The sequence below is a fragment of the Taudactylus pleione genome, unplaced genomic scaffold, assembly GCF_031769625.1.
Source record: "Taudactylus pleione unplaced genomic scaffold, aTauple2 ptg000053l, whole genome shotgun sequence".
NCBI lineage: Eukaryota > Metazoa > Chordata > Amphibia > Anura > Myobatrachidae > Taudactylus > Taudactylus pleione.
The window spans coordinates 47,188,328-47,200,544 of NW_028284455.1; the positions used below are offsets into that span (position 1 = coordinate 47,188,328).

Consider the following 12,217-nt stretch of genomic DNA (forward strand, 5'->3'; position numbering starts at 1 on the left):
CTAAACACGGCCCTGTTAACTATATTAACAATAATAAGAAAACATTGACATCACATCTATATAAGAGAAAGTGTAGAGATCCCAACATAAGCCAACAATGAATATAATAGCGTAAACCGGATCAAGACATACAGAAATATCGTTAAATTGTAATCCCTAATAGAAACAAAATTTCTCAGGTAATGAAGGACTGAAATCCTTTCAAGTTGAACGTTTACTTCACTTAGTCTGGGCAAAAACCTAGAATAAAGAGAAGCAAACTGGAACAATAAGACCAGGCGGATATCCATTTTTCAAGTGCCTTCCACTTCATGATGGACAGAGGTGATCTTTGGTCTGTGTTGTGACTGTTGAACTGTCTGCCACGAAGTGTGTTTTTCTGGATGAGGTGGCAGGTCTAAATGGATCAAAGGGTCTTTCCACTCAGGTGTCTCGATTGTAGGGAGGCCCAGGGTAGCACAGAATGAGGGGAGTTCAGACTGGGTGTGAAGGGATAGAATTTTGCCGGAGAACGTCACCTGAAGGTGAAATGGGAAACCCCAGCGGTATTTGAGCTGGCGTTGGTGGAGTTCTTCTGTCAAAGGTCGTAGCGCTCTCCGTAATTGTAGGGTGTGCCAAGATAAGTCTTGGAAGATGTGTATAGTGTCACCGTTAAAGTCCACTCCATCCAATTGTCTGACTTTGCGCATGATATCTTCCTTTTGGGTAAAATAGTGAAGTCGGCAGATGGCATCTCTTGGTCTGTCCGAGGAAGAGCTTCGAGGGCGTAAAGCTCGATGGGCCCTGTCAAAAACTATTTTATCATTCGGGTCTTTGCCGAGGATTTCGTTAAAGATCTTCGTCAAGGCATCTATCAGGTTGGAGGGTTGGACATCTTCCGATAAGCCCCTAATACGAATGTTATTCCGTCTACCCCTGTTGTCCAGATCGTCTATTTTAGACTTTAAAGCTTGGAGTTCAGTTGATTGGGAAGATATAACATCCTTAAATTTGGAGAGCGTAGTATCTGTTGATTCTTGACACTCTTCTAAGGAAGTAAGATGGTCTGAAAGTAGAGATAAATCGTGTTTGACCGATGCCATTTCTTGCCTTATGGTAATTTTGGAGGTCTTGTTTAGTTGGTAAGGTTGTAATGTAAGCCAGTATTTCTTTGATCTCATTGACGACTTTAGATGAGGATAGAAGAGAAGGGTCTTCATTGAGGAGGGCCTTGAAGTGTTAGACTGGGCCGAAGAAGATTCTAAATTATTTTGAGTGGAGCCGGACTTGGAAGGTGTTGGCAGGAGGAAAGGTCTCAGGTCTGATTGAGGTGTTTCGTTTCTAGGACGAGATTCTTCTCTTTTGTTTGTAGTTTTCTTGCCTTTGCCCATTTTGAGAGAATGTGAGATATATGGAGGCAATAAATGAGTTGGGCAAAGAGAGTAAATTAGCGTAGGTGTGTCATGTAAGTGAACCACATGCGAGCACAGACCCCCAGAAGCCTATAGTTAGGCAGCCATCAAAGAAAGAACCGTCCCATCTAAAATGGAAGGGTGTCAGTCATCTTGCGGCTTTTAAGTAGACACACTGGTGATATGAATTAAAGTGAAAAAACACTATGGGCACGATTCAATTCTACGCGATGTAAATAGCGCCGGGAGATAGCTCCCGGAGCTATTCAATTCATCGCGATGCTCGGTAGGGGAAGACTCGTTCTCGCTCCTTAAACAGGGTTTTTAGGCGCGATAACGGGCATTCCCCGACCTAACTTCCCGGCGCGAGGCTGTTTTCCAGGCGCCAAGTGCAGAAAACAGCCGGGACTTTTGTCGGATTTCTTCTCTCATCCCCGGAGGGATGAGAGAAGAAATCATTTGTCGGACTTGGCAGCGCGGTGTATTGAATAGCTCCGGGAGCTCACTCCCGGCGCTATTTACATCGCGCTGAATAGAATCGTGCCCTATGTATATATCAAAATTAATTCCAGTAGTGAATGGAAGTTACATGCTCTAGCCACCAGGTGGAGATTTCTTGCCATTAATAGGGAGATATATGATTCATGCACTTAGAGATGAATATGGTGGTTATTAACTTCAAATATTAGCTTCAAAGGGAGCTCAATAGATTGAACCTCTTCGTGTGTACAAGAGAGAGCAGGCTATTAGATTCACTACCCCCTGGGGCTTCAGTGCTGGAGTTTATGCTGTAGCACAGCGTCTGTGAGGCCCAAGATGGAGGCAGGAGGAAGGAACTGGGTATGTGCCAGGTAGTTGCCCTTTACTTATGCTGGGGTGGCAGGTCTGGCAAGCGGGAATAGATAGGCAGAGAGGGAAGATGGGCTGCGCGCGACTGCGCGCACCGCAGCCGCAAACGGAGCAGTCTTCCCACTGTCAGGCCGGAGCTGGAGGACGCCCACGTCGCGCATCCAAATCACGGCCGCGACGGGACTTTCCGGCAGGAGAGGGGTGAGGTGAGTGGGATCCAGCAGCGGGCGGGAACAGGAGCTGCGAGGAGGGTTCCCAAAGTCAAACCGGGCCGGCAGGAGAGAGCCCGTCGCGCGTTTCCTCTCCGGGTCGTGGCGGTACTGGAGTCCGGGAATCCTAGGAGGTGAGCATGCCGCAATCCGCAGAGACAGAGGAGCTGTCTCCCGATTCCGCCGCAGCGTCCCCCGCTAGCAGCTGACAAGGGGCAGGCAGTGAGTGGCCACCAATAGGGTCCAGATGGGTCAGGATCTCTCCACAATGGGATTTGCCAGGAGAAAAGACAGACACGTCCGTTCTCGAAGGCTGCCAGGCCACGCCCCGCCAATCGTATTATTACTACTACATCTCTGCCTATACTAAGTACTGCCAATCATACTACTACTATATCTCTGCCTATACTAAGGACTGCCAATCATACTACTACTACGGCACCCGATCGGTCACCCCTCAGAACATCTCATCCCGGACACCGCCATCTTTACCTATTTTCAGCAGGCACTGTCATACTGACTAGCGGGACGCCACAGTCAGCATCATTACTCACCTATTGACTGAGATACATTGCTCCCTCCTACCCTGGTCACACACTCCCAATATATCTATAAGACTATTATTCATCACCATGTGCTCATTGTGACACTCACAATTCTGAATAATCATTCCATTTTATCCTACGAACTGGGTTTCACAGGTCCTCTGCACCGTGACACTATTATTTTATTTATGTTGCCAATAAACTACCTAAATACAAAATTGATACTGAATCAACATTCATTCATTATAGAAGGGGGTCATTTGAGCGCACTTACAATGAAGGGTGTCTAACCTCCTGTGGGTAATCAATGATTTAGGGATGGTAAGTGCAGGTCCCCCAGCCCATCAACTACAGTCCAGTGCGCAATTTTACTTTGTTATTACACTACAGTACTACTGTACTACATATCTGCCTATACTATGGACTGCCAATCATATTACTACTACCATTACATCTCTGCTTATACTAAGTACTGCCAATCATACTACTACTACATCTCTGCCTATACTAAGGACTCCCATTCATACTATTACTATATCTCTGCCTATGCTAAGGACTCCCAATCATACTACTACTACTACTACTACTACTACAGGTTGAGTCTCCCATATCCAAATATTCCGAAATACAGAATATTCTGAAATACGGAATAATTTTGCCATGACTGAGTTATTGAAACCTTTGATTTTTGATGGTTCAATGTACATAAACTTTGTATAAGGCACAAATTATTAAAAATATTGTATAAAATTACCTTCAGGCTGTGTGTATAGGGTGTATATGAAACATAAATGAATTTCATGTATGTACACAAACTTTGCTTGAGCCACAAAAATATTGAAAATATTGTATAAAATTACCTGCAGGCTGTGTGTATAAGGTGTTTATAACACATAAATGCTTTCTGTGTGTATATTGGGGTCCGATTCCCAAGATATTTCATTATGATATGCAAATATTCCAAAATACGGAATATTCCGTTATCCAAAATTGCCTATACTAAGGACTGCCAATCATATTACCACTACATCTCTGCCTATACTAAGGACTGTCAATCATACTGCTATTACTACATCTCTGCCTATACTACGGTTCAAATATCGACAGTGAAAGCCCGAAGGCTGAAGATCCCGACTACTGCTGGTAAGTGCCCTAAGCCTCCCCTCTCCCCCACCAAACCCTAACCCCCCCCCGTTGGTGCCTAACCCTAACGCCCCCTTCCCGCACCCTAAACCTAACTCTCCCAGGGGGTGCATAACCCTATACCCCCTCCCTGTAGCCTAACTGTAACCCTCCCAGGGGGGTGCCTAACCCTAAATCCCCCCCGGGGATGTCTAATCCTAACCCCCCATCCCTGGCTAAGCTTGCATACTTACCACCATCCGGACGTTTCGGGCTTCGGTGGTCGGGATGCCGACGCCGGTATCCTGAAGTCCATCCTATTATCAGCGTCAGCATTATGCCGGGCGGAGGGATTCTGGCAGCGGAATTTCGACTTAGTATACAAAAAAAACAGAAAGGGGAGTGTCCCCCAGATTTCCCCCAGCACACTAAATTGTACCTGCAACAATACTTGAAAACTATATGGTAAAAGAAATTCAGAGATATTTGTTGCATGCATTTGCAAATACATGGTAAGCCACTAGGCCAACTTCACGGCTTCTCTGATAACTGGTGGTCCCTACACTGCATGATAACAGTACCCACTCTGGGCCATGTAATTGTCTATTGTAAGACCTCATGGTAAAGGTACATACAGAAATACATCCAAATTGAGAGCCAGCTTACCTGGATGTCACCCCTGGGACCTCCAATTAGCACTATTGGAGTTAACATGCCCTCCAAATGCTGGTTCCATCTATGCCTCTCAAAACAGCAAACGGGATTTAGTCTCAATACCGACATCCGAATCCCGACAAGTGATTTAAGATAGGCACCGAAATACCGACTCCTATCTTAATCCTAACGCTGGACCAAACGAGGTAAGTCCGGACGACCTTATTGTTATCCGTGGGGGGGGGAGGGTTAGCTATATTGAGCATAGTGGGATTAGGTTTTGGGTGGGAGGTTAGGATTAGGCGCACCCCCCTGGGATGGTTAGGTTTAGGGTGCGGTAGAGGGTGGGGGCTAGGATTAGGCTCCATCGAGGGGAGGTTAGGGTTAGGCATCACTAAGGGAGGAGAGGGGTAGAGATAGAGTACTTACCTTCCCTGTGGGGATCTTCTCCCTTTGGGCTTACGGCGTTGGGATATGAACTAGTGGCTATTCATACCCATTCCCAGCAAATATAACAAAGTGGAAGCTGCGCATATCAAATTGGCAATACTCTTCAGGTTCATGAAATGGAGGGGTCATGCTAAACAAAAATACAGAAAAGGGAGTGTCCCCCAGCACTCTAAATTGTACCTGCAACAATAATTGAAAACTATATGGTAATAGAAATTCAGAGATATTTGTTGCATGCATTTGCAAACAGGGCCGGCAGCAGAAATCTCGGGGCCCGGTACACTGATGTCTCTGGGGGCCCCACCTTCTCACCACCAGCTGCGATCCTGCACCAACACATACCTCCCCCTGCATGTGTGATATGTGAAGCATGATATGTTAACTGAAAATTACGCCAGACTTTAGTAAAGTAAAAATACACTGACTTACCACACTCACACTGATTATGCAGTCTATATTTCTTGTCTGCCATCTCTTCCAAGGTCTTCCTTGATGACAGTGCTGTGTATGCCTCAGGGGTAAGGAGGGATGGTGTCTGTAGCCATCCATCTTTAATCCTCAGCCCCTCATCACCTTCCTCAGATCACTTTCCTTAACCCTTAGTCCCATCACCTTCCTCAGCCCCCCACATCCTTCATCTTCCTCAGCCCCTTCCTCTGCACCCAGCCTCCCGCCACCACAGTCCACTGTGTAGGTACACACTCACCGCAGGGCTGAATATGATGTGTAGGTACTCACTGCAATGATGTATATGGCATCTATGTATACACACAGCAGGGATATATGTGACACATGTACACTTTCACAGCAGAGATTTATATGCTGTATATGTACACACTCACCGCAGGGATATATATGAAGTGAATATGCACACAACATGGACATATTACATGTATGTGCACACTCAATGCACAGCTACAGATTGTTTGTACACACACTGAATGGACATATTACATGTATGTACACTCACTTGGACCTCAGGGAAGGTGTTCTTGAGGAGATTGGCTATCTTCTTGTTGGAGAGCAGATCCCCTCGAGTTATCTTGTCTTCCGCTCCCTCTTTGGTCTTCCCCTTCAGGTTCTCGTTCAGCTTGTTGCTCTCCCACACGGTATTCACCTCTATGATGCCCAGCTCTGCGGCCTGCACCGACACCGCCAGCAGCTCACGCAAGTCCATGGTGCTGCTCACCCAGCAAGAAGGAGGGAACCTGTCAACTCAGGAACCCAGAGTACACATAATAGAGCACAGAGAGCCCGAGCAGGCAGAACACCTCGATTCCAAGCGGGGACAGGCGGATGCCCATAGGTGGAGAGAAGAGCTGGTTAGTGGGACAGTGACGGAGGAGCAGCGGCTCAGTGTCTTATACACCGCATGCCAGCTGCTGCTTCCCGGCCCGTCCTGAGTGTGTGGCACTCTGCTGCCGCGGCCCCGCTTTATGCCCGTCTGGGCCTCAGGGTCCGGTACGGGTGTACCCTTAGTCCCCTCCCTGTCGCCGGGTCTGTTTGCAAATACATGGTAAGCCACCAGGCCAACTTCCTTAGTATAGGCAGAGATATAGTAGTAGTATGATTGGCAGTCCTTAGTATAGGCAGAGATGTAGTAGTAGCAGTATGATTGGTAGTCCTTAGTATAGGCAGATATGTAGTAGCAGTAGTAGTATGATTGGCAGTCCTTAGTATAGGCAGAGATGTAGTAGTAGTATGATTGGCAGTCCTTAGTATAGGCAGAGATGTAATGGTAGTAATATGATTGGTAGTCCTTAGTATAGGCAGATATGTAGTAGCAATATGATTGGCAGTCCTTAGTATAGGCAGAGATGTAGTAGCAGTATGATTGGCAGTCCTTAGTATAGGCAGAGATGTAGTACTAGCAGTATGATTGAGAGTCCTTAGTATAGGCAGAGATGTAGTAGTATCAGTATGATTGGTAGTCCTTAACATAGGCAGAGATGTAGTAGTACGATTGACAGTCCTTAGTACAGACATAGTAGGACTGACATTAGTTTAGAAATCTTTCTATATTTAAGAAATCTAAATGACAGGAGTATAGGTAATTCCTGTGCCCGTCCTATGGTTTAGTTCTATCTTTTGATTTGTTTCCTACTTTTATGTACGCATATTATGGTACTGCTTAATATGTTGATAATTTACCTTTGTTCAAGTGCATTTCCAGCGTGGAAATGTTTATTTAAAAACGTTAACAAATATATTTGCCTGGACATGCGTGTTGCAAGTGTAAATTTGCTATTGTACATGTATTTAAGCGCATAGGTACAATTATGTGTGCAGTCCATGTAAATGTGTTTGCATGTGTATCATAGTTGTCAACTGTCCCTTCTTTCCAGACAGTCCCAGGTTTTAATGACCTCTCTACAATAAGCTCCATATTTTTTTCAAATTAGCCTATGCAGTACATTTCATATTATTTAATACACTGGATGCAAATGAAAGCAAAAACCCCATAAGAATCCCAGACCAATCTTGGTTATTGCTGTTTTTCCTTGGTTTGTTACACCATACTACTATTAATCATAGATAATGCCTCATTGTTATGTGACTATTATGGCTACCATAGTCAGTGAGCATGTGCTTTCACTGTGACTCCCTTTACATTCCCTGCAGGCTGTGAGCCTGTAATTGTGTAGCAAACTGCCTGTGTTTGGTGGCCAGACAATGTCTGCTTTGTGCACATTGACTTCCTCTCCTTCCTCTGCCATCACATGAAATGGTGTGAGCCTGAGTGTATTGTGTCTGCTCCTGTGTATTCTCCCCCTGCTCTGCCATAACATAATGCTGAGAACGGTGACACTGTGGTTGCCATATTTAGTTGCCCTCCAGATCCAGAGAGGTACTTGAAGTGGAGATCTTGATTTGTAGCGGAATAGCTAAGAAATTGAATGTCCGATGCACGCTTAAAACATCCTTACATGCTGTTTAATAAACAATTCCTATATGGGATTTTTGCTATAAGTTATGTGGCTCTGAAAATACAATGCTTTGGATGCATGTCAATTTGTTTATGCAATTTTTTGTCCTGGCCATGGGTTCATGCTCTTACTCCTTTGTGTGTGCATTACATGTTACATTTCACCATTGGTAAAATAGATTTATATAAATGTTCAATTTATCCACTGTGTAAGTAACTCAGGAGTTTAAATTTTTCCATACATGGCTATAATGCTGCAGGCAAAGTGTTTTTATACTTGGGTGAATTCTGCAGTAACTTCGAACTTATCTTTATAATTTATAGGTGCTTATGTGAATATTCAAAACTGATCTTTTGCAGTTGTTATTTTTATTTAGGAATGTATTTATAATACAAAATAAGAATTATGATTTATTATATACATTAAAGGTGCCAAAGGCAAGTCAATGTAAATACAGTAAAACGTATGAACATTTGTATAAAATAACATTACCTTACAAATTAAGGATGTAATCCTCACTTAAGGACAGATACATGCAGAGCTCTATATCCTGCTTGCATATCACATCTTATAATATATCCCCAGTACAAAATGTGGCTTCTTCAGGATAGGCCTTGTAGTATACCCATACAAAGAAGTCATTAAGGTTAGGAAGAGTCTGTCTTCTAGCAGCCAAATAAGAATATGCTAGCTCAGTGATGCGAAGCTCTGCCAGAGCCTATTTATGGGTAATGCTGTATAATCATACCAGGCTGTAGTTAATAGACCGGCGGACTAAATGGGGGGGGGGACTTAGGGCTAGGCACCTTTAAAAGAGGGAGGGGGGGTGGGACTTAGGGATAGGGTACTTACCAGCGCTAGTCGGCATCTTGTCCTGAACCGGCCGCCGGTATTTAATACCCATTCCATCATACCCATTTCCATCACATTACCACCAGACTTGATTTGTCGCCATAAGTTGATCAATTTCAAGCTAACTGCCTGATATTGTAATATTTATAGACCACTTTAGTATACGGTTTACTTAATCTCGCACCCTTTGACTTTTGAGTTTTCATGTATTTTTATGAAAACATAAATTGAAAGTCCTAATTATGACATAACGTTAATTCCCTCAGAAACAAACCCCTGTCGCTTATGTCGGCATCTTGACATATTGGGGGAAATGGTATAGGCTTGATCCCCATGTCAAGTTTAATCCATAATGTCTATATCCAACTTCTACATATGGTTTGTGTGCAGGATTTGTACTCAACACATTTCTTCCTTCCAGGTATCACACATTGAGTTTTGTAGCTTGGAATTTTGAAATTATCTTTTGTTTCTCTCCAGACAGGGAAGCGAGTTGCAAAGTCCTTACACGTGTCCTTACAAAGTGTATTAAACCAAGAAGAAAGTTTAGGCAAGAAAAGACAAAAAATTGGCTTCTTGAGGTGATCTTTTGTAAATGTTTTTGTTATGTAAAAGCAACAATTATTTTTTACATACTACATACTTTTTTGCTTTATTTTTATTAATGTTTCTTTTCCTTGAAATATCTGTATGCATAAGGCATTAGAATGATCTTCAATGTGTCCATTATGTCTGTCCTGTTACTTCATGGTGACATCCGCATAAACTGTTTTTATACTTAGGCTGGGTACAGACTGGAGCGACATCGGAACAAATGCCAGTGAACAGTGGTTGCGCGTCCACACTGGACAACTTTAATGAACGACGGAAGGATCACCGTTATGTCATTCATTAACAATGCACTGGCCGCTAGTGATATTGCTAGGTTTGATGTGCAGCACATCAAATCTGGCGACCATGGGAGCGCGCAATCACCGGTACACAATAAACGATGTAAACGATATGTCATTACTAAATGGCATATCAGCCTGATGTCGCTCCAGTGTGTACTTGGCTGAAGGGTTATTCATCACTATGAGGATCCTGTAAACAGTGCACATAAAAAAGTTCATAATGAATACAGACTATAGAGAACATCTTCTTGTTTTGTATCTTTAGTCTAGCATTTACGTACTCTGTGTGTACAGTGGGTGTCCTCATAGGAGTCTGATTCCTAGCAGTACAGTTTATGCTGCTTTCAACATGTAGTGAATACATATGAGGTACAAGTGCAGGGAAAGTGCCTGTCAGTACAACCCCTACATTTGCTGTCTAATTATGTTTATAAAAGTTGTTTTAAAATTTGCATTCATGCTTGCATTAGATTATACTTGTAGCTGTGGTGTGTTAAGGGGAATACTGCAGTCTTCAGTCTGCCACATCCGTAGGTGCTGTGCACATGTACTTGTTTAACATTTGCTTTCTGTTTGTACATGTATGTTAATATGAAGCATTGGACTCCTTTCAACTGTTGTATAGTCTTAACACAAAGGAGATTGCATTCTAGAGAAATTCAACTAAGCAATAAAGACTGGCAAGTATATTAAACACAAGCATGTCTATGGTTTCGTTTTCTGTGTGTGTGTGTGTGTGTGTGTGTGTGTGTGTACATTATTTAAGGAATGTAAATTGTAAGTTTCATTGGGGCAGGGACTAATGTGAATGGCTAAATATTCTCCAGAAAGCACTGTGGAATATGTAAGCGCTATATAAATAAAGAAACGTGGGATGGAGAATGTGGTAGCCACTTGCCGACAGAGTCATCTTTATAAGTCATTATTTTTTCAGCAACACTCTTTTAATGGGATCCATCAAAAAAAGTCCTGCCAGATCTTGTGAATTCCCAACCTTGGGTAACCTTTAGGGATGGTGAATAACAGGACTGTACAAACTGTGGGTCTCCAATTGTTGTGAAACACCCTGCCAGCTATCGGCAATCTGGCAGAGCATGCTGGAGCTTGTAGTATCACGACACTTAGAGGGGGGACAGGTTTTCCAGGCTTCATGTATAATTTATTAGAATTAACCTAAAGACATATGTCTATAATAGAAGTTGAAAACATATTTTCCTTTAAATATAAATTCCTGAGCTATTGGTACATTCTGTTTTACATCTAGTGGAACTATTATAATGGAGCTAATTTAGTAAGTTGCATATCTTTGAATTTTCTCTTCATTGGCCAGGAAATTTTTTATAGCACAATGTGTGTTGTTGGCACCAGTCACACGAGTTATGTGAGTTTCAGTTATTTAGATGAAAACCTACTAGAGGGCTAAGTAATAAGATGTTAGTGATTTGATTTCTTAGTGATTTGTGGTTTATTAGTGATGTGTGAGGATGGATAGTATTTTTGACATAAAATGTTGTTAGAAAAATGAACTTCCTCTTAACCATTATCGCACCTTTTTAAAACTTATAGTGGACCCATCACTACAGTAGTTAATGTATTTAACTCTTCTACCTGGATTTATCTTTACATACAGCTACAAAATAGCCAAACAAAAATCATCACTATTGCCAAATCAAAAGCTATTACATTTGGCCCAGTGTCTTCATCGTAAAACTTGTACTTTCCTGTGGTTGGGTGTTCAAAGCTTTTGGCTTTATTCCCTATGTCTTAGTCTGGTGCCTTTCTGTAAAGCTCCTGCCAGGCAGCATGTTGCCCAGCCAAAATTCAGCATCTAGCAGATCTACTTTAGTTTAAGAATATGGTACCAGTAATGCTAGGTAGACACTGGAGCGATGTTGTTACGATTTGGCCAAATCGTAACGACATATTGTGCAGTGTATGCACAATATGCACGCTCACACGGTCGCTTGCGACAGTCAGGTTTGATGTGCTGCACCTCAAACCTAACAATATCACAAGTGGCCCCATTCATGTTAATAAAGGACGGAACGAGTGGTCGTGCCATCGTTCATAACATCGCTAATGTATTGACGGGCCAACATATTGTCCCGGTACACATCGCCCAGTGTATACCTAGCTTTAGGTATCGTCTGTCTGCCTGGAATGCTTTCATTAAGAGCAATTGCAGTTCAGCTTCTATAAAATTAAGTACTCAGTCTTAAAAAAAAATATCTTAAAAAATATCACAAGGAAGTGTTGCAGGATCCTGGATGACATCGTGGAGTGTATCTCTGAAAACCAGAATGTATTGTAATCACCACAGATTCC

General features: G+C 42.9%; 1 protein-coding gene across 1 annotated transcript in view; it reads left to right on the forward strand.

The window, feature by feature from the left end:
• EXOSC7 (exosome component 7) overlaps window positions 1–10,581 on the forward strand; it is a 46,210-nt gene extending 35,629 nt beyond the window's left edge. The window contains exon 8 of the mRNA XM_088462975.1: window positions 9,480–10,581. Within this exon, the coding sequence (XP_088319101.1) occupies window positions 9,480–9,584 (105 nt within the window). The 3' untranslated portion in view covers window positions 9,585–10,581. The remainder of the gene's footprint in view (window positions 1–9,479) is intronic.
• The last annotated feature ends 1,636 nt before the right edge of the window (window positions 10,582–12,217 follow it).